Source organism: Oryx dammah, unplaced genomic scaffold (genome assembly GCF_014754425.2).
Source record: "Oryx dammah isolate SB20612 unplaced genomic scaffold, SCBI_Odam_1.1 HiC_scaffold_17, whole genome shotgun sequence".
Classification (NCBI taxonomy): domain Eukaryota; kingdom Metazoa; phylum Chordata; class Mammalia; order Artiodactyla; family Bovidae; genus Oryx; species Oryx dammah.
The window spans coordinates 53,989,610-54,013,041 of NW_024070201.1; the positions used below are offsets into that span (position 1 = coordinate 53,989,610).

Below are 23,432 nucleotides of genomic sequence, written 5' to 3' on the forward strand. Positions count from 1 at the left end.
TGTAAAGAAGGCTGAGTGCTGAAGAATTGATGCTTTTGAACTGTGGTGTTGGAGAAGACTGTAGAGTCCCTTGGACTGCAAGGAGATCCTACCAGTCCATTCTGAAGGAGATCAGCCCTGGGTGTTCTTTGGAAGGAATGATGCTGAAACTGAAACTCCAGTACTTTGGCCACCTCATGCGAAGAGTTGACTCATTGGAAAAGACTCTGATGCTGGAAGGGATTGGGGGCAGGCGAGACGGGGACAACAGATGGCTGGATGGCATCACTGACTCTATGGACGGGAGTCTGAGTGAACTCCAGGAGTTGGTGGTGGACAGGGAGGCCTGGCGTGCAGCGATTCGTGGGGTCGCACAGAGTCGGACAGGACTGAGCAACTGAACTGAACTGAGACGGTGGAAACTTCTCGGCTTGGAAGCCCAAAGGGAAGCAGGTTTTAGCGTTCTGACTGCACTGTTGTTTTAGGCTCTCAAAATGCCCTCTCCCCCTTCTTTTTTCTGGGACCAGGGTTTGTTGTTCCTCAGTGGCTCAAATGGTAAAGAATCTGCCTGAGATGCAGCAGACCTGGGTTCGATTTCTGGGTGGGGAAGATACCCTGGAGGAGGAAATGGAAACCGACTCCAGTATTCTTGCCTGGGAAATCCCATAGACAGAGGAATCTGGCGGGCGACAGTCCATGGGGTCGCAAACAGTCGGACACAACTGAGCGACTGAACTGACACTTATACCTTTATCAGAAAATTATTGTTTGTTTCCCGGGAGTCCCCGGCGGGGCTGGAGTAGTCGGTTTCTGGGCTTCTCTGGAGGCCTGTGACCAAGTAAAAACTGAGGCGCATCCGTGCACAGGTTTTATCAAGCCAGGGCTTGATTGCAGCCTTCATCCCACCCCCGCCTCAATAAAATTAACCGCCCCTCCTACAGAAACTCAGAGGTTCCGACAGAAAACTGCCTCGGGGATGTCAGGAACGTCTAACCCACAGCCAAGGGCGTGTCTAGGCGGGGCCGGCGGCCCAGGTCACACCCCTTCCCGAGGAAGGAGGGGGCAGGGCGGTCCCCGGCCCTCGGCCTGGGCTCTGCGCCGGCCGCGGTGGGCGGGGTCTCTGGCCCGGCGGGTCGCTGACGGCGCCGGGCCCCGCCCCTCGGGGACGGAGGGCGGGCGGGACGCTAGACTAGCGCGCCAGCAGGGCCAGAGCCGGCCTGGGAGCCCGGTGAGCCGATCGCAGCCAGTGGAGCGCTTGGGCGGCGGCGGCGGCGCGCGCGATGGCCCCCGCCGGGGACCGCGAGGGCTACTGGGGTCCAACGACCTCCACGCTGGACTGGTGCGAGGAGAACTACGCGGTGACCTGGTACATCGCAGAGTTCTGTGAGTGCGGGTGCCGGCCTGAGGCGGGAGCGAGGGAGGGAGGGCGCCGGTCTGAGGGCGAGACGCCGCGTGAGGAAGGCAGAGGGCGGACCTGGCCGCCGGGGAAGGCACCGGGCCTGGCCGGGGGAGGTGGCGTAGGGGAGCCCGGGCCAGGGGACTGGAATGGGAATGTTGCGGAGGAAGGCAGCAGCTAGAGCGATCCAAGGTGGCGAGTGAGGAGGGCCAGTCTGGACGCCTTGAGGGGGGCCTTGAGATTGGGGGGCGGAAGAGAAGTGGAGAGCCCCTGCTGGACCCAAGGAGAAAGCCCGAGGGGCAGGGTTGGGAATGGGATTCCGCTGCCTGAGGGGCGAGTGGGGGCAGCCCGAGAAGAGCTCGGGACAGTGGGGGACTCTGCTCGTTTGAATGAGGGCCCGGGACACCTGCTCCCACTGTTGCTGTCACCACCTTCGTCATAAGGGCGCAGGAGAAGGGAACAGGTCCTGGCTCAATCTTCCCCCAAATACGTGAAAATACGGTCTTTCCCTTCCTCTTTCTCTGTTCCTGTGAGACCTCTTCGGTCACTTTACAGGGAACGGTTTTCCCAGTCAGTGTCAGATCCCGACCCCTGTCCGTACCCCCAGCCCCCTCCCACCCGGGATATCTTCGGGTACCAGAGATCACCTCCTCTCGGAGTACGATCGTTCGGCTATGGCTCGTGCCAGGCCTCAGGGCACAAGGGTTCCAGTCCCTACTCCACCCTGCCTCCTCTCCGACTACCTGACAAAGGTAGGGGTTCTTCTGAGGACAGTACTTGCACTGACTGCACCTACTGAGGACTTGGGGAAGAATCCTCTTCCAGTTGCTGCCCCTGACTGGTCCCTTGGGGCTCTGCGTGTGTATTCCCCAGATGGACGTTCTTGCCAGGCGAGGAGAGCTCAGGAAAAATCTGCCACTTCTTTTTTGTAGTTTACTTTGGTCAAGTTTTAAGAGCACAATATTTGATCCTTCAGATACCTGCTTCTGGCAAGGTACAGAGAATATTTTTTGGCTCACTATTACTGCCTTCTTTTAATTGGCTCAACTTTCTCAGGACAGGAAGCAAAACCCTTTTTTAGCTAACCTTCCCATTGTTGGGTCTTTTTCCCTCAGACATGTGTTTGGTTTTGTGGGAAAGAGACAAGACTTTCATGCCTGCTGATCCTCCTTTATTGTGTTCCCCGGTAATTGACTAGGATTTTAAAAAAAACAAAACAAAAACTGGTTGTTTTCAAGACTTTTAGTACCATTTTTTAAAAATTTTTTAAAATATAAATTATTTTAATTAGAGGTTAATTACTTAGTACCATTTTCTTTAAACTGTGATTTAGGCTGAGAGTTACTTTTCCTGAACTACTAGTTAAATTAATAATTTTTACATAGTAATGGATGGATATGGACAAAGGGATCATTTGTAGTGTAATTATTTGGCAGCTCAAATGTTGGAAAAGGAAGTGCTTTACATGTTTGTTGTTAGATCACTTTGACAAGCCCATACACGGTCCAGAGGAGGTCCATGAGAGAAGGGGCTTAAAATTGTGCTTTCTGAACTAGAAATGTGTGATGTGCAAAAGTGAAACTCAGGAATCTTCAAATGTTGATTGGGCTGTAGTATAGAATAGATAAACTGTAGTTTTCTACAATGTGAAATTAGAGCCTATGGGTGGAAACTACTTGTAAGGGAAGAGATTTTGGTTCAACATAAGGAAAATTAAAAAGTATAATCATTGAATGGATTGATTCGAGAGGTAGAGGGCTTTCTGTCACTAAAAGTGTTAAAACAGACCTTGCTAGGCTAACTCACATAGAATAGTTTAGAGGGAATTAATTGTTTGGTGGGCTTTGCTGGTGGCTCAGTGGTAAAGAAATCCGCCTGCCAATGCAGGAGACTTGGGTTTGGTCTCTGGGTCGGGAAGATCTAGGGAGGAGAAAATGGCAGCACTCTCCACTATTCTTGCCTGGAAAATTCCATGGACAGAGGAGCCTGGTGGGCTACAGTCCATGGGGCTACAGAGGAGTCAGACATGACTTAGCAACTAAACAATTGTTTGGTCGAGAAAAGGGGTGGAATCAGTTGGACTTTAGGTCCTTTGCAGCTTTATGGGTCAATATAGGTAATAATGACTGTTCGTTTAGAGTCAAGGATTAGAATCAAAAGAGAAAACTGACAGTTAAGTCATGTGAGATATGAGAGAGCAAGATACTATTGTTCTGATAGCTCTGAGAAATGGGAAATGGCTTTGGTTCTTAATGTCCTCAGAAGAGGAAACTCTGAGCAGACTAGGTATCAGGGAGTACAAGAAGAGGATGAGTGAGTGTTGGCTGCCCTTTGCACATGTACTGTGGAAGAAAATGATCTTCCATGGTAGAAAAAGAATTTAAGGGCAGCCTTCTTACCCAGTAAGTAGTGTGTGTCTATTCATATCTGAATATGAGACTTTATCTTTGAAAAATAGTCAAATTAATAATGTGTTTGGGCTCCCCAGGTGGTGCAGTGGTAAAGAATCTGCGTGCCAATGCAGGAGACATGAGTTTTGATCCCTGGGATTAGGAAGATCCCATGGAGTAGGAAATAGCAACCTACTTCAGTATTCTTGCCCTGAGAATCCCGTGGACAGAGGAGCCTGGTGGGCTACAGTCCATGGGTTAAGAAAGAGGTAGACATGACTGAAGCAACTAGCATGCATGCACAATAATGTGCTTAAAGCAAAGCAACTTTATCATGATTAAAAGATTTACAATAATGATAGAAATATTAAGGATAATGATAATGGTGATAATAGCTATATGTAAGTGCTTACTACGTATCACAGTTTGCTAAGTACTTCATATCTTATCTTTTTTGACATTTACTATAATTCCATAAAGAAGGCATTATTATCCTTATTTCACAGATTAAGAAATTGAAACCCTAATAGTAATTTAAGGTTGCAGAAGAGTCGGGTAGAGATAATATTCAAGTTGAGATCTGACTCTAAAGTTACTATACCATATTATTTCTATCACGTATTCATTGTTTTGCCCAGCATGCAAGGGATGAGGACAAGCATGAAGTAGTATACTATCACAGATAACAAATTAAATAACTCTTCAGGAAGCCTGTCTCTCAGCATTGGGTGTGTGTATTTGGGGTAATTTAAAAACACATTTGGGGAATTGCATGTAAAGATGGCAGCAGTTCTCAGTCACTATAAACCTTAAATACAATCTTCTTAACATCATCCAATTTGAGTTCATATTCCTTTTTTGTTTAAGCGGATTTTAACAAACAAAGGAAAACGTAGTTTCTTTCTCTCTCTTTTTTTTTTAATAGTTTTTTTTTTTTAAGTGGATTAATTTGGCGGGGCTGGGTCTTAGTTGCTGTATGTGAACTCTTAGTTGAAGCATGTGGGATCTAGTTCCCTGACCTGGGAGCAGACCCAGGCCACCCACATTGGGAGTGCAGAATCTTAGCCACTGGACCACTAAGGAAGTCCCTTTGATGGTTTCTCTTTAGTTGTGAAATACTAAATACCTTGATGTGCTGGAACTTACAAGTACAGACAGTCCTCACTTTGCTTAGTAGGGTGGGACAATACAAATGACTATGCAAGTTAAAACCTAGCTAATCAGTCTTAATATTCAATGAGAAAAGTTATGAGTGTTCTGTGAGTTTTACATGTTTTTGTCAAACATTGTAAATCCTCATTGTTAGTCATAAATATATGAAAAAATTAAAAAATGTTAAAACATACTTTTTTTTCAGTCACTAAATTGTGTCCAACTGTTTGCGATCCCATGGCCTCATGGACTGCAGCACACAAGGCTTCCCTGTCCTTTACTATCTCCCAGAGTTTGCTCAGACTCATGTCTGTTAAGTTATTGATGCCATCCAACCATCTCATCCTGTTTCAGTTCAGTTCAGTCATCCAGTCGTGTCGGACTCTTTGCAGATGCGCAGTGACTAAACACCAACAGACTTTGCCTTGGGCTAGGATTATTCAAGCTAGATAGGTGTTGGCTCTTCTTACAGATTTGCTCCCCTCTCCCCATCCTGTTCACAGGAGTTGGGCAGAAGGGAAGCAGGGCAACCCTCAGTCTTTCACTGTTATGATGGGATTCTCTTAGATCGGATAAAGGGATAAACTATCCTTTGTTGCCAGTGCAGCAGGAGACTAGAGAGGCTTTAACCACTTACCTCTGCCATACACATGTGCTACTTGTGTTTTATTGCACACTTTTCCTTCCTTTTTCCAGGCCCTTTCCTACTGTCTTCTCTGAATAGTGGCCTCTAGGAATTGAGCATACTTCAGGCTTCTTTTGGCCCTGAGGTTCTATGGGCTTGGTGGAGGTGGTATCCCTGTCACCTTAAGGAAGACAGTCTTTTTTCTGAGAGTTACTGACACACAAACAGCATTGCCTCTGACTCATGGCTCAGAAATACCACTGAAGAATGAAGGCCAAATGGAGGGCCAAATTCATGGTACCAAAGGGTTTGGATTTAATGTATATAAGTCAGAGATGGCCAGTAAATTGTTTCAGTTGCTGTGATGAGTATATGCATACATTGGAATGCAAGGAAGGGGGTTACTTATTAAAAACTTAATGCATAAGGGCTTTACAGTGTTAGTGCTGGAAGAACAGCTAGCTATTTGTATACTTATTTATTAATCATTGTGGAAAAACACACATAACATAAAATTTACCATTGTAACCATTTTTCATTGTACAGTTCTGTAGTGTTAAATACATTGACATCATTGCACAACCAATTTCTGTAACTCTTTTCATCTTGCAGAACTGAAACTCCAAATCCATTTAACAACTCCATTTCTCTCCTTCCTCCCTACCGCTAGACCCTGGCAACCAGTCTTCTGCTTTCTGTCTTTATGAATATATATAAGTGGGATCAGCAGTGGGTTTTTTGGTTTTTTGGTTTTTTTTGCAACTGGCTTATTTCATTTAGCATAATGCCCTTATGTTGCATTTTGTACCATGTATTAGAATTTCCTTCTTTCCAAAGGCTGAATAGTATTTCATTATATGTGTACACTGCATTTTGCTTAGCCATTCATCTACTGATGAACACATGGGTTACTTCCACCTCTTGGCTCTAGTGAATAGTGAGGCTGTGACATGGGTGTACAAATATCTCTTTGACCCAAAAGTGGAATTTCTGGTTCATATGGTGATATTGCAGCTATTTTAACCTTTTCATTAGAAAAAAGGCATTTTATATTTTATTATTTTCTTTTTGGGGCAATTTATTATTTTTCTTATATAAATTATAACTTAATATTCTACATAAATTATAATTATTAATATACTTTATCCCTATTTAAAATAATCAAAAGCACATGTGACTGTCGATATGTTACTACACTGTATTGATTCATATGAGATATGTAAGATAATATATTACCTTAATGTATTGATATAATTCTAGTCCAAAGAAAAGCAGCATATTTTCTTTGTAGCATTATTTCAGATAAATTTGACTTTTGAGATATTGAAAAATAGCCAATAGAAATAATAAAAGCTAACAGGAATGATGCTAAAGCTGAAACTCCAGTACTTTGGCCACCTCATGCGAAGAGTTGACTCATTGGAAAAGACTTTGATGCTGGGAGGGATTGGGGGCAGGAGGAGAAGGGGACGACCGAGGATCAGATGGCTGGATGGCATCACTGACTCGATGGACACGAGTCTGAGTGAACTCTGGGGGTTGGTGATGGACAGGGAGGCCTGGCGTGCCTGTGATTCATGGGGTCGCAAAGAGTCGGACACGACTGAGTGACTGAACTGAACTGAACATTATAGGACACTTAATGTGCAAAACTCTGTGTGTATATTATCTTATAAGAATGATTATTATAATCCTTATAACTCTTTTAAAGTTTAGGAAGGTTAAGTAACTTGCCCTAGGTCACAGACTATTAAGTGGCAGAGCTTAAGTGACCCGAGGGCCATCTAATTCTAAAGCTATCCTCTTAACTCATACTATCTTGCCTCCTTCCACTACTACTTTTTCAGACTCCGGTGAGTCCAGGGACCTCAGGTTCATAACTAGTGGTCTAACCTCATTTTACATATAAAGAGAAGAACCTTGAGAGTTAACGTGATTTGCCCAAGGTTATATTGCAAATTAGTTATGAAACCTAGACCAGAATCCACATTCAGTTGTTTCTCAGCATGGGAAATGGTAGAGCTGAGGAGGATGATGTCATATCTTGTTGACGTCATGTTGTTAATGAGTTACCAGGTCATAGGACTTCCTCAGAACAAAAAGCATGCCTAATGAACTATTTTTTTGTGGTGAAAATACCTAACAACTATAGAGTGCTTTACAGTAGTGCTGCTCAGATTTTCATGTGCATGTGAATTACCTAGAGGTCTTGTTAAAATGCATATTCCAGTGCAGTAAGTCTGGAATGTAGCCTTAGATTCTGCATCTCTTATAAGCTATCAAGTCATTACTATCAAGTCTTATAAACTATCAAGTCTGGAGATTATACTTGGAGAAGCAAGACTTTATAGTTCACAAAGCACTATTAATTTTTTTTTTCTATGTGATGTAAGTGTTATCCCTGTTTGTAGGTAAGAAATCAAGTTCAAAAGGACAGATGACTTGCTCAGGATCATAGGGGTGGTACTGGAATCTAGGATTCTAACTTGAAAATCAAGTTAGGTATTGCTCACCACTCTCTTCCCCAACCCTGCCCCAAGGAGTAACAGGCCAAAAACACTGCATGTGAAGAAAAGTTTGAAAATGATTGTCCTGGGTCATGAGCCAAATTGAATTTAAAATTGAACGTATTACATTTTCATTTTGGAAACAATTTTCATTTGTTCCTGATACCTAGGCCAAGCTCAAGCCAAACTATCATTTAGACTTTGGTCTATATTTAGAAAGCCTTCTTAAATGAACAATGCAAAGAAATAGAGGAAAACAACAGAATAGGAAAGACTAGAAATCTCTTCAAGAAAATTGAAGATACCAAGGAAATGCTTCATGCAAGGATGGGCACAATAAAGACAGAAATAAATGGTAAGGACCTAACAGAAACAGTAGAGATTAAGACGAGGTGGCAAGAATACACAGAAGAACAATACAAAAAAGGTCTTAATGACCCAGATAACCATGATGATGTGGTCACTCACCTAGAGACAAATATCCTGGAGTGTGAAGTCAAGTGGGCCTTAGGCAGCATTACTACGAACAAAGCTAGTGGAGGTGATGGAATTCCAACTGAGCTATTTCAAATCCTAAAAGATGATGCTGTTAACGTGCTCCACTCAATATGCCAGCAAGTTGGAAAACTCAGCAGTGGCCACTGGACTGGGAAAGGTCAGTTTTCCTTCCAATTCCAAAGAAAGATGATGCCGAAGAATGTTCAAACTACCATACAGTTATTCTCATTTCACAAACTATTAAGGTTATGTTAAAAATCCTTCAAGCTAGGCTTCAGCAGTTAGGTGATCCAAGAAATTCCAGAGAAATTCCAAGAAATTCCCAGTACAAGCTGGGTTTTGAAGAGGCAGAGGTACCAGAGATCAAATTGCCAACATTTGTTGTATCATGGAGAAAGCAAGGGAATTCTAGAAAAACATCTACTTCCGCTTCATTGACCAGGCGAAAACCTTTGACTGTGTGGATCACAACAAACCGTGGAAAATTCTTAAGAGGTGAAAGTACCAGACCACCTTTCTTGACTCTTGAGAAACCTATATGCAGGTCAAAAAGCAGCAGTTAGAACCACTCATGGAACAACTGACTGTTCCAAATTGGGAAAGGAGTATGACAAGGCTGTATATTGTCACTCTGCTTATTTAACTTACATGTGGAGTGGTGGTGGTTTAGTCGCTAAGTCATATCTGACTCTTGAGACCCTGTTGACTATAGCCTGCCAGGCTCCTCTGTCTATGGGATTCTCTAGGCAAGAATACTGGAGTGGGTTGCCATTTCCTTCTTCAGGGGATCTTCCCAACCCAGGGACTGAACCCAGGTCTCCTGCATTGCAGGCAGATTTTTACCAACTGAGCTACAAAGGAAGCTCATATGTGGAGCATGTCATGTGAAATGTCAGGTTGGGTGAATCACAAGCTGGAATCAAGACTACTGAAGAATGGCAGCAACCTCAGATACACAGATGATACCACTCTAATGGCAGAAAGTGAAGAGGAACTAAAGATCCTCTTGATGAGAGTGAAAGAGGAGAGTGAAAAAGCTGGCTTGAAACTCAACATTCAAAAAACTGAAATCATGGCATCTGGTTCTATCACTTCATGGCAAAATAGAAGGGGAGAAAGTGGAAACAGTGACAGAATTTATTTTCTTGGGTTCTAAAATCACTGTGGACAGTGACTGCAGCCATGAAATTAAAAGATGCTTGCTCCTTGGAAGGAAAGCTATGACAAACCTAGACAGAGTATTAAAAAGCAAAGATATCACTTTGCCGACACAGGTCTGTATAGTCAAAGCTAAGGTATTTCTAGTAGTCTTGTATGGATGTGAAAATTGGACCATAAAGAAGGCTGAATGCCAAAGAATTGATACTTTTGAAGTGCGGTGCTGGAGAAGACTCTTGAGTCCCTTGGACAGCAAGGAGATCAAACCAGTCATTCCTAAAAGAAATCAACCCGTGTATTCATTGGAAGGATTGTTGCTGAAGCTGAAGCTCCAATACGGTGGCTATGTGATGCAAAGAGCCAACTTATTGGGAAAGATTCTAATGTTGGGAAAGATTGAAGGCAAAAGCAGAAGGGGATGGCAGAGGATGAGATAGATAGATAGCATCACCAACTCAGTGAACATGAATTTGAGCAAACTCTGAGCAATAGTGGAGGACAGAAGAACCTGGTGTGCTGCAGTCCACGGGGTCTCAAAAAGTTGGATACAACTTAGCCACTGGATGACAACTATATTTAGTAATTAGTTGTAATATAGTAGTCCTTCCTTATGTTCCAAGACCTTTAAGGGATACCTGAAACAGCCCTCTATAGTAGACCTTCCTTATGTTCCAAGACCCTCAAGGGATGCCTGAAATAGCCATATATGGTAGACCCTTGAACAACTGCAGTCCTCTATATAGTTGAAAATCCACATACTGATTTACAGTTAGCCCTCTATATCCCTGGTTCTGCATCTATGGTTTCAGCCAACTGGATTGTGTAGTATTGTAGTATGTATTTATTGAAAAAAATCCACATATAGTGGATTTGCACCATTCTAGCCTGTTTTTCTTCAAGGGTCAACTGTATGTACTGTTTTTCCTTATACACACTTAAGATAAAATCCAATTTATAAATTAAGCTCATTAAGAGATGAATAACAGCTAATAATAGAACACTTATGACAATATACTGTAATAAAAGTTATGTGACTGTGGTCTCTCAGAATATCTTATTGTACAGTTCAATTCAGTTCAGTCAGTCAGTCGTGTCCGACTCTTTGCGACCCCATGAATCGCAGCACGCCAGGCCTCCCTGTCCATCACCAACTCCCGGAGTTTATCCAAACTCATGTGCATCGAGTCGGTGATGCCATCCAGCCATCTCATCCTCGGTCGTCCCCTTCTCCTCCTGCCCCCAATCCCTCCCAGCATCAGAGGCTTTTCCAATGAGTCAACTCTTCGCACGAGGTGGCCAAAGTATTGGAGTTTCAGCCTCAGCATCAGTCCTTCCAATGAATACCCAGGACTGATCTCCTTTAGAATGGACTGGTTAGATATCCTTGCAGCCCAGGGGACTCTCAAGAGTCTTCTCCAACACCACAGTTCAAAAGCATCAATTATTTGGTGCTCAGCTTTCTTCACAGTCCAACTCTCACATCCATACATGACCACTGGAAAAACGATAGCCTTGAATAGACAGACCTTTGTTGACAAAGTAATGTCTCTGCTTTTGAATATGCTGTCTAGGTTGGTCATAACTTTCCTTCCAAGGAATAAGCGTCTTTTAATTTCATGGCTGCAGTCACCATCTGCAGTGATTTTGGAGCCCCCCCAAATAAAGTCTGACACTGTTTCCACTGTTTCCCCATCTCGCTACTGTAGGAATGCCCAATTTAGAGCTTGCCAGTTGAAGAGAATTATGACCTTGATAAAGCATGACTATTCTTTGGTTAAGAGCAGCCATAATTAGGTAAACATTTGGCCCTTTTTTGCCCTTCCCTCAGCTTGTCTTCTTTTTCTTCAGAAGTAACCACTACCTTAATTCAGTGTTTCATTTCCTAGCCTTTTACCACTCATGCATTCCTAAAAAACACAGTTTGTTTGCTTGTTTTACTTTTTATGTGAGTGAAAGTTTGCTTTTATATGTTCTTCTGCAACTTTTTTTTTTTCACTCAAATTGTGGTCCTTAGTATCATCCATGTTCCTGAGAATTACTTACATTGGAAGTTAGTTGATTTTTCTCTTAACTATTGTTTAGAATTTCACTGTATGTGCACAAATCCTTGGCTACTTCTCTGTTTAAGAGATAAAATTTAATTATTATACCTTCTCCTGAGTGTGGGCCAAATTTAGTGCCTTGTTTCTAAATAAATTAGAAGTAATGTGATGAAACTTTGCATACTAGGTTATAAAAGGCATGACTACTTGCCTTGTTTCTAAATAAATTAGAAGTAATGTGATGAAACTTTGCATACTAGGTTATAAAAGGCATGACTACTTCCCTCTTGTTCTCTTTCTTGGATCACTCATTTTGGGGGAAGCAAGCCCTCATGTCATGAAGAAGTCTATGTAGTGAGGAGCTGAGGCCTCCAGCCAATAGCCAGGAGAATTAACTGTCTTGAAAGTTGATCTTCCATGTCCATTTAGGCCTTCAGAAGACTTTGGAGCTGGCCAGCATTTTGACTGTGCCCCCAGGAAAGATCCTGAATCGGAACTGCTTCCATATTTTTGAAGCAAATTATGTGATGTAAAATTGTTTGATGTTTTAAGCTGCTAAGTTTTGAGGTAATCTGTTAAATAAAATAGATAATGCATCAGTTTTTATTTTAAAAGCCTACTGGAATTGTGTTATATCTATAAATCAGTTGGGGAAAACAGACATCTTAAAAATGTGAGTCTTATAATCCACCATCTTTTATTTCTCCATGTATGTAGGTCTCCTTTAATTTCTGTCAATAGTTTACATTGTGGAGGTCTTAAACATCTTGCTAAATTTATTTCTAAGTGTTTTATATTTTTTGATGTTCTTATAAATTGTATTTTTAAGCTTTTATGTTTCTCATTGTTTGTTGCTAGCATAAAGACTTTAAATTGATTTTTGTTTATCATCCTTCTATCTTCTGCCTTGCTGAACTTGCTTATTAATTATTTGTCACTAAGGAAACAATCATGTAATCTGTGAATAGAAAGTTTCACTTCCTTCTTTTCAATCTTTTTGCATTTTTTTCTTGCCTTATTACATGGGCTAGGTCCTTCTGGTACATTGTTGAGTAGAAGTGACATGAGCAGAAAGCTTTGTCTTTCCTCCTTTAAGGAGGAAAGCCTTAAATGTTTCATTATTAGATATGATGGGGTTTTTTTGTTGTTATTATTAGATAAAGTCTAGGTTTTTTTTTAGACCTCTTATTGAGGAAATTATTTTCTTTTCCTGACTTGCTTGCTTGAGTTTTATCATGAGTGGGTTTTGAATTTTGTCAAATAGTACTCTATATCTATTGAAGTGATTTTGTCCTTTATGATGATGAATGAAATTGATTTTTTTTTTTCACTGATGGACCAACTTTGCCTCTCTGGCCCATTTGCATATGATGTATTATCATCTACATCTATGTCTGGGTTTGATTTGCAGTACATTTTGACATGCAGTACAGTTACCCCTTAAACAACATGGATTTGAACTGTGTGGGTCTACTTTTATGGGGATTTTTTTTCCAGTGAATATGTGCTACAGTACTTGCATGGCCTGTGGTTGGTTGAATCTGCCAATATGGAATCCATGGGCACAGAGCCCATCAGTGGAGTGTGACTGTAAAGTTCTTAGATTTTTGACTGCTTGGAGGGTTGGTGCCCTTAACCCTGTGTTGTTCAATGGTCAGCTGTGTTTTTGGTAAGGATTTTGTGTCTTTGTGAGAGATAATGGTCTATAATTTTGTTTTTTGTTATGCTTCTTTTGTCAGTTTTTTATAGATTGTATTTTTCAAGAAATTAAGTTTATGTAAATTGTTGAATTTTCTGGTATTCTCTTATTGCTCTTTTAATGCCTATAGAATATAAGGTGATCTCTGCTCTTTCATTCTTCATATTGGTAACCTGTATATTCTCTCTTTCTTGTTAATTAATTATCCTAGTGGTTTATTAAATGTTGTTTATCATGGCGGATATACAACCTCTTGCTACTAATATGTTAATTTTCTCCATTTTTTAATTCTATTCTCTTTTTGCCTTCTTATTTCTTACTCAGTGTATTTTTTTTTTAGTTTTATGAGGTATAAGCTTAGAATACTAATTGTCGACCTTATTTTTCAAAACAGAACCATTTATAGTTACAAATTTTTCTTAGTATACCGTAACTGTGTACCACACATTTTTATATGCTTTTTTTCTATTCTTCCTATGATTTGTTTTAAGTGACTCATAGGTTAAAGAAGAAATCACATGGGATGTAGAAATAAACTATTGATTATTTTGTCTAATTTCCGAATATTTGAAATTTGCAAGTTGTGTTTTTTTTTGTTGTTAGTGATTTCTGGTTTAATTTCATTATGTTCAGAAAACATTATTAAATTATTCTAAACTTTTTGGCTTGTTTTATGGCTCTTCATAGCCCACTCCAGTGTTCTTGCCTGGAGAATCCCAGGGATGGCGGAGCCTGGTGGGCTGCCATCTATGGGGTCGCACAGAGTCGGACACGACTGAAGCGACTTAGCAGCAGCAGCATGGCTTTTCATATTGTATACTTGGTGAATGTTCCACATGAATTTGAAAATAATTTATATTCTGCTCTTTATGCATGTAGTAATTCTATAAATGTCAGGTCAAATTGGTTGATAGTGTTGTTTAAGTCTTCCGTATGAGTTCAGTTCAGTTCAGTCGCTCAGTCTTGTCCGACTCTTTGTGACCCCATGAACTGCAGCACACCAGGCCTCCTTGTCCATCACCAACTCCTGGAGCTTACTCAAACTCATGTCCATTGAGTTGGTGATGCCATCCAACCATCTCATCCTCTGTCATCCCCTTCTCCTCCTGCCCTCAATCTTTCCCAGCATCAGGATCTTTTCTAATCAGTCAGTTATTCACATCAGATTGCCAGAGTATTGGAGTTTCAGCTTCAGCATCAGTCCTTCCAGTGAACATTCAGGACTGATTTCCTGTATATTAACTGATATATCTGTGTACCTCTATTAATTATTAAGAGGAATATTGGAATCACAAATACTATACTACAACTATAGTAGTGTATTTTCCTATATCTCCTTTCTATTCTTATATGCTTTGATGCTACATTTTTAGGCATATACACTTCATGGTGTAATCTTGAGGTGTACTCACCTTTTATCATTATGAAATGTACTCTTTTTTCTCTGGCAATATCCTAATATTCTGAAGTCTATTTGTCTAATATTAATGTAGCCATTTATCTTTCTTATAACTTGTATTGGTATGGTACTTTTCTATCCTTTTAATTTTATCCTCTCTATCTATTTACTTTAATTAATTAATGTGGCTATGCTGGGTCTTTGTTGCTGTGCTCATACTTTTTCTAGTTGTGGTGAGTGGCAGCTACTTTCTAGTTGCAGTTGGGCTTCTAATTACAGTGGCTTCTTTTGTTGTGGAACATGGGCTCTAGGTGCTCAGTTGTGGCCTACAGGCTTGGTTCCCTCATAGCAGGTGGAAACTTCCTGGATCAGGGATCCAACACACGTTTCTTGTATTGGCAGGTGGATTCTTAACCACTGGACCACTAGGGAAGTCCCCTAAAGTGCTTTGCTTATAGTCACTTATAGTTGGCTCTCTCCCTCTCTTCTCTCTTTTTTTTTTTTGTCTAGTCTGATGTTTTTGTTTGTTTATTTGCCAGGGCAGGGGAGGGGGACATGCTGTGCAGCTTGCAAAATCTCAGTTTCTTCCACCAATCAGGGGGGCTGAACTCTAACCATTAGGCAACCAGGAAACTCTCTGATGATTTCTGTTTCTTAATGAGTTCATGTAGTTAATTGACATTTAATGTAATCATCACTGTGATTAAGTTAACATCTTGCTATTTATTTTGTATGTTTTCATCTCTTTTGGGGGGCTTTTTTTCCCTCACACTTTACCTGACTTCTTTTAAATTAACTTAGGGGTGTGTGTGTGTTTAGTTGTTTTATTTCATCCTGTTTGCTAGCTTTTCCACTACTTCTGTCTTTAATTTCATTGTAGTTTGCTGTGGAGTTTACAGTATATATCTTTATTATAGTTTACCCTCAAATAATATTATACCACTTAATGTATAATGTTGTAATGTATGCTGCTGCTGCTGCTAAGTCGCTTCAGTCGTGTCCGACTCTGGGCGACCCCATAGACGGCAGCCCACCAGGCCCCCCCGTCCCTGGGATTCTCCAGGCAAGAATATTGGAGTGGGTTGCCGTTTCTTTCTCCAGTGCATGAAAGTGGAAAGTGAAAGTGAAGTTGCTCAGTCATGTCCGACTCCTAGCGACCCCATGGACTGCAGCCTACCAGGTTCCTCTGTCCATGGGATTTTCCAGGCAAGAGTACTGGAGTGGGTTGCCATTGCCTTCTCCATTGTAATGTATGAGTTGGCTTAAAACTCAGCATTCAGAAAACTAAGATCATGGCATCTGGTCCCATCACTCCATGGCAAATAGATGGGGAAACACTGGAAACAGTGACAGACTTTATTTTTTTGGGCTACAAAATCACTGCAGATGGTGCCTGCAGCCGTGAAATTAAAAGACGCTTGCTCCTTGGAAGAAAAGCTATGACCAACCTAGACAGCTTATTAAAAAGCAGAGACAAAATAAAATAAAATAAAAAGCAGAGACATTACTTTGCTAACAACGGTCCATCTAGTCAAGGCTATGGTTTTTCCAGTAGTCATGTATGGCTGTGAGAGTTAGACTGTAAAGAAAGCTGAGCACCGAAGAATTGATGCCTTTGGACTGTGGTGTTGGAGAAGACTCTTGAGAGTCCTTTGGACTGCAAGGAGATCCAACCAGTCCATCCTAAAGGAGACCAGTCCTGGATATTCATTGGAAGGACTGATGCTGAAGCTGAAACTGCAATACTTTGGCCACCTGATGCGAAGAACTGACTCATTGTAAAAGACCCTGATGCTGGGAAAGATTGAGGGCGGGAGGAGAAAGAGACAAGAGAGGATAAGATGGTTGGATGGCATCACTGACTCAGTGGACATGAGCTTGAGTAAACTCCATGAGTTGGTGATGGAACAGGGAGGCCTGGCATGCTGCAGTTTCCTGGGTTGCAAAGAGTTGGACACAGCTGAGCAACTGACCTGAACTGAATGTAGAATGTGATAACCTTAAATTGTATACTTGAACTTGTCATATAGTAATACACTTCTCTTGGTAATAAATTTTGTCAGTTTACGTTTGTCTGAAAATGTCCTTTTTCCACCTTCCTATTTGAAACATTTCTGCTGGGTGTAGAATTCTTGTTGAATAGTTATTTTCTTTCAGCAGCTAACAACTTGTTAGATTGTCTTCTAGTTTGGCTTTTATTTGTTTGTTTGTTTAGGGAGTCATAATTTATTGCTATCTTTATTCCCTTTGCCATTTTTCTTTATCTGCTTTTGGAGTTTTCTCTTTTATCTTTCATCTCAGTAGTTTATTGTTATGTTCCTTAGTGATAATGTGGTGATGTTAATGGTGGTTTGTGTGGGGTAATCTTGCTTGAAGTTTATCTTCTTAGGCCTGTGGATTGATTTTTTAAAAAATAAAATTTGGAGTATTTTAAGTCAGTATAGCTTTAATATTTTCCTACTTTGTTTTCTGTTTTCTCCTTTTTCTAGTACCAATTATACATGTGTTTTTAATAATCTTTTACAAATTTATTTATTTAAATATTTTAATTTATTTATTTGGCTGCTCTGGGTCTTAGTTGCGGCATGCAGGATCTCTGGTTGTGGCACATGGGATTGTACCCAGGCCCCCTGGGTTGGGAGTGCGGTACTGGACCAACAGGCAAGTCCTATACATGTGTTAAATAGTTATTATCTTACTTGTCCTTTGATTCTTTTTTTTTTCTTGCCTGTTTCTCTTTGTGCTTCACTTTTTATAGGTTCTATTTCCTCAGTTTCAGGTTCACTGATCCTTCTGTTAATCTCATACAATGAATTTTAAAATTTCAGATACTGCATTTTTCAGCTATAAAAGTTTCATTTAATTTTAAAAATAGTTTATGTATTTCTCTTTGTCGTATTCATGTTTTTTTTTTTTTTTAAATCCTTGAACACATTCGTAATAGGTGTTTTAAATCCTCATCTACTAGTTCTGCTGTTCATGATTTCTAGGTCTGATGTTTTTCCCCCGGTGTTGGGTCACATTTTCCTGATTCTTTGCATGGAAAGTAATTATATAAATATGTTAATCTATAGCTGTATCTGCTTAGGGAAAAAAAAAAAACAACCTTGAAAGCAATCTCCAATGTAAAGAATAGTTTCAAATACAGTGCAAATAACTTTTTTTTGAGCCATTTGAAGGTATGTCACCAACATAATCCTCTGTTACCCCTCATACTTCATTGAATATTTCCTTCAAAGGAGGATGTTGTCCTACAATAACCACAATACAGCCATTAAAATCAGACAGTGAACATTGATATATTACTGCCATCTAATCCTATAATCCCATTTAACTTTTATTTTTAGTTTTCCCAAAAACACCCTTACTAGCAAGAGTATCTAGTCCAGAATCACATGTTACATTTAGATCTCACATCTGTTTAGTTTCATTCTGTCTGGAATAGTTCCTAAAGTTTTTTTTGACCATTATGACTTTGATACTTCTGAAGATGATATACCAGTTTCCTTATAGAATGTTTGCTAATTTGCTTACAGTCTAAGAACACCTCCCCTCACCAACATAGTTGTAATTCTTGCAAAGGAAAAAACTCTTTCCTCAGATCAGGTTAAGATTTTAACCTGATCAGACTCTCAAAACCAGAACCCTTGAATTCTAGGTAGAAATTAACTCAGCACACATACTATGCATCTTAATAATCAATAGAACCTCAGAGTAACTGCAAGAGGAAAGAAATCCTTACAGTTCTGTTATACAGTTGTCTTGCATGCCTTCTAATAACCTGAAGATTCTCTCAGTATAAACAGTTTGAAGTACATAGTTCTGAACAGTGTAGAAACAGGCAGGCTCCTTAGAGGGACCCAGGTGAAGGTCATTTTTATCTTTCTCTGCTTGCTGTTATCTCAGTCCCACCTTGAGCCATTATTATTCTTCAGTTGCTGCTCTCGTATTGGTTGATCTAAACACTAATTGTTGAATTAAAAAACAGCATCCCTCAAAACTTTTTAAGTAAGAAATCCATTAGAAATCAGTTTTACTTTTAAGTGTGAAGGGAGAAGGAGAATCCCAAAGCTCTTCTAACAGAGAAATATCGCAAGTATTTCTCTTTTAAAAACAAAACTCTGAACAAGTAACAAAAAATATTATCAACAGGACAGCAGACCAGCAGGTTTATCTCTGATGGTTGGTTATGGGTCTACCGTTTTATTATTTTTATGTTAGTGTTCTCTGTTCTTTCTTATTTTAATTTCTTTTTTTTTTTTACTTTTTGAGAATTTTAACTTTCCTTTTCCTATTGACATTTCATCTGTAGTATTTATTTAGTGGTTTCTTGAGGGATACAGTGTATATCCTTAACTTTTCACTGCCCACTTCATGAAAAATTTAGAAATGTATAGAATAAGTCAGTTGTATAGGTCCATATCCTACTTTCCTTGTTTTTATGCTGCAGTTTTTTTTTTATTATTATATCTAATATATTATGGGCTTCACTTGTGGCTCAGCTGGCAAAGAATCCGCCTTCAATGTGGGAGACCTGGGTTTGACCCCTGGGTTGGGAAGATCCACTGGAGAAGGGAAAGGCTGCCCACTCCAATATTCTGGCCTGGAGAATTCCATGGACTGTATAGTCCATAGGGTCACAAAGAGTCACACATGACTGAGAGACTTTCACTTACACGTGTGTTATGAACGTTACAACAACTATATGGTAAAAGTAAGAAAGTTACAAGTAAATTGAAAGAAAAAGGCATAATATTAACTTTTGTACTTAGCTGGGGGTTTACCATTTCTAATGTTTTTCTTTCCTGTCTGGGATCTGTATTTCCTTCTGGTATCATTTCCCTTCAGCAAGTCTAGCATCTTATGCCTATAGGCTTCTATCTTTAACCATATTTTAGAAAAGTTTGGTCAGTCTTTACATATTCTCTTCTGCCTCAGTCTCTCTCTCCTACCATTTGTTTCTAGTTCAAGTATGTTGGACTGTTTGATGTCATCTAACAGGCCTTTCAAGGTCAGTTCATTTTACAAAAATATTGTAAAAATATTTTTTTCTCTCTATGCATGTGCAGATTGGATAATTTTGATTAATCTGTCTTCAGGTTCACTTTTTTTCCTGTCATTTTTTTTTTTTGCCTTTTTTTTAAAATTTTATTTATTTATTTTTAATTTTTACTTTACAATTCTGTTTCCTGTCATTTTTTAAGTGAATAATTTATTTCTGATACTGCATTTTTTCAATTTTAGAACTTCCATTTAGTGCTTTTTAAAATCATTTCTGTTTTTCTCCATGAATTCCCTCTTTTCATTGTTGTTAGCATATTTTGTCTTGTCATTGGTTTAATTTCTTGAAGATTGGTATTAGATCTGCTTTAAAGCCCTTGTCTGCCTGGGTGATCTGGAGATTCATCAGTTGATACTCTTTTCTCTTAAGAATGTGTTTCATTTTCCTAGTTCTTCCTATGTTAAATAATTTTAGATTTTATTTTGGATATTAAGAATGTTAAATTGTGGAGATTCTGGTTTTTTTGTTGGGTTTTTTCCTGGTGAGTGTTGTTTCTTTGGTTTTAATTGACAGTTATCCTGACTGACTTGAGTTGAACTGTAAGTTCTTATTTTTTGGCCATTGTCTCTTTTGCCTTTAGCTGAACTTCTTTCAATTTGTCACGCACATGTGGGGTTCTCTAATGGTACAAATATAAGCAGACAGAATTTGGAGATAGCCTTCTTAGTGTTGTTGCTTTAAGGATTTCTCCATTCTCTTAGCGGTCATGTTTCTTCTGACTTCAGTTTCTTGGTTTCCCAGGCTAGAAAGCCTGTAGTGTTGTATTCTACTGCTCTTTGTGTGGTGTACTTTGCCCAAGGCCGAAAGCTGGGTAAATAGGAACTCGCTTTGTACAGCTCCCCTTCTTCAAGTATATACTCTCCATTAGAGTCTGCTTCTCATACTCTCCAGTGCTTTCATGTAAAGTCTCTCTTAGTATTATTCCAGAGTTTACCATTTTTATGAAGAAGAATTAGACAGTAAGATCTTACTTTGTCATTACTGAAAACAGAAACTTGTTATTACATTTCTCTCCTCTTTATTTGCATGTTTTTCTTTAGGTTCTTGAACATAGTTATAATAGCTGGTGTAAACTTTTTGCCAGTTTCAGGGGACTTCTCTGGTGGCCCAGTGGTTAAGAATCCACCTTGCATTGTAGGGGACATGGGTTTGATCCCTGGTTCAATTCAGTTCAGTCGCTCGGTCATGTCTGACTCTTTACAACCCCATGGACTGCAGCACACCAGGCTTCCCTGTCCGTCACCAACTCACGGATCTTGCTCAAACGCATGTGCATTGAGTTGGTTGATCCCTGGTGGGGGAACTAAAATCCCATATGCCATGGGGCAGCTCCTCCTGTGCAGTGAAGCTACTGACCCTGTCTGCTCTGGAGTCCATAAATCAAGCACGTGTACTGTGACAGAAATTCCCATGTGACCTGATACAGTCAAATATAAATAAATATTAAAAAAAAATCTTTGCCACTTTTTTATCACTGTCATTTCTAAGTAGTTTCTTTTGACTGATTTTCTTGCTTTTTAAACTTAAATAGCAATTTCTTTTGGATGTTGGAATTGTAATGTGATGTTGAACGACTAGACTGTTTTTGTTGTCTTCTTTAAAAGGGTGTTTGGCTTCTTTTTGGCCAGTGATTAAATTTCTGGTCAGCTTGTCCTTTCATGGCTTGTTTTAAAACATGTTTTGGGGTGGGGTTAGAGCTGTTGTCTTTACTCTTTTGCTAGTTTTGCTTCATCACAAAGCAGGACATTTCTGGGATCCCTATCGCATGCCTTAGGGATTGAATGCATTCTGTGATCTCTCTTCTGTCTGTCTACTTTGTTAGCTGTTCTTTATAGCTCTATAGTAGTTTCCCCCCAGTTCTTTCCTCTGCCTAGTGGAGTCTCACTGTGTGCATGTGCTGCTTAGTATTCAACAATAGACTCAAGAGGATCCCTTGAAGAGTTTTGGACCTCTTTCTCTGCAGAGCTACCTCTCTCCTTTGGTATTCTGTCCTCTAAATCTTAATGTCTCTGTCTTTCTAAAGTCTAATCTCTGTCTCCTCAGTTTAATGAGATGGCTGTACTGTGTTTGAATTTCCTTTTCTTACACCATGGTGTGGAAAGTGTGTCCTCCAAAAAATTGGGTTAAGCTTATCACTCACCTCATTTGCTTCCCTTTTCTCAAAGGTCACATTTCTGCACTACCTTGTTGTTCAGTGACTGAAAGACTTTTTTTCCTATCTTCTGACCTCTTTTCTAGTTGTTGACAGCAAGAGAAAGTCCAGTCCCAGTTACTCTATAATGGCTAGATGTGAAAGACCCTCAAATTATTGTAGTGTCCTTACATCTGTTAGTGCTAATATTTACTTGTTTAAACCACTTGTGGTATTAAAATGTTCTGGAACCCTGCTAATTTGGGGGTGAGGGTGGTGTGGAGAGTAGGATGAGAAAAGTTGTTTTATTTTTCAAACATTGAGATGGGTAGGTGGATGGATTTGATAATTTCCCCTATGTTATTCTGTTAGTTTTTGTTTTAAGTGTTTTGAAGCTATGCAGTTAAATTAGACACATATGTGATTAGGGTTATGATATCTTGCTGGTATACTGAATCCCTATTTTTATAGTACTTTTTATTTTAAAGTTCTATTTGTCTGATATTATGATAGCAATACCAGCTTTTTCTTCCCCTGTAGTAGTTATAAATTATCTTTTTCATCCTTTTATTTATCAACTTTCCTGCATTCTTATTTGAAACTCTTATGGACAGAGCATATCTGATTTTTATTCATCCCTGTATCTTTAGTACTTAACATGATACCTATCTTTTATTGGGCAAAGAATACATGTTTTATGAATGATTCAATTGTTAAAGTGTATTAAAGAATGATGTGAGTAAACTTAGTCATGCTAGGAACTGAAGGGAAACAAAGGAATTTATTCTTCAGGTGATACATTCAACAAATATTTGTCGAGCATGTACTTCATGTCAGACATTTATTTAAAGGTACATATTTGTTTAATTAGGGCTTCCCTGGTAGCTCAGATGGTAAAGAATCTGCCTGTAATGTAGGACACGTGGGTTTGATCCCTGGATTGGGAAGATCCCCTGGAGAAGGAAATGGCAACCCACTCCAGTATTCTGCCTGGAGAATTCCATGGACAGAAAAGCCTAGCAGGCTACAGTCCGTGGAGTCGCAGAGTTAGACACAACTGAGCAACTAAACACAGATAAGGTATTATAAGACACAAACATGAAAATGATTGCCAAGAAGGAGGGATTTTTTTTATTACTCACAGTCCCCTAGAAGCTGAAGACATAACACATTGTGCAGTACCACATGGGGAAGCACCAGGGTCAGTCAGGGCAGGGGAGGTTGTGGAGGGGGGATATGGGTGAGAGCATTTATTGTGGTTTAATTTTGTGGAATATTGTGGAAAGGAGTGAGCAAGGTAGGGTAAGCAGGTCTGGGATAGGTAGGTTTGAATAATTTCAATGGTCTCTGGGACTTAGGGACTGTTTTTAGTTGTCTGGTACATGGCCCTGAAG

General features: G+C 39.9%; 1 protein-coding gene across 2 annotated transcripts in view; it reads left to right on the top strand.

Annotated features, from left to right (window-relative positions):
* The first annotated feature begins 1,146 nt into the window (after positions 1-1,146).
* Positions 1,147-23,432, top strand: part of ACER3 (alkaline ceramidase 3) — a 133,479-nt gene continuing 111,193 nt past the window's right edge. For both annotated transcript variants that reach the window (XM_040258905.1, XM_040258906.1), the window contains exon 1: positions 1,147-1,362. In XM_040258905.1, the coding sequence (XP_040114839.1) occupies positions 1,260-1,362 (103 nt within the window). In that variant the 5' untranslated portion in view covers positions 1,147-1,259. The remainder of the gene's footprint in view (positions 1,363-23,432) is intronic.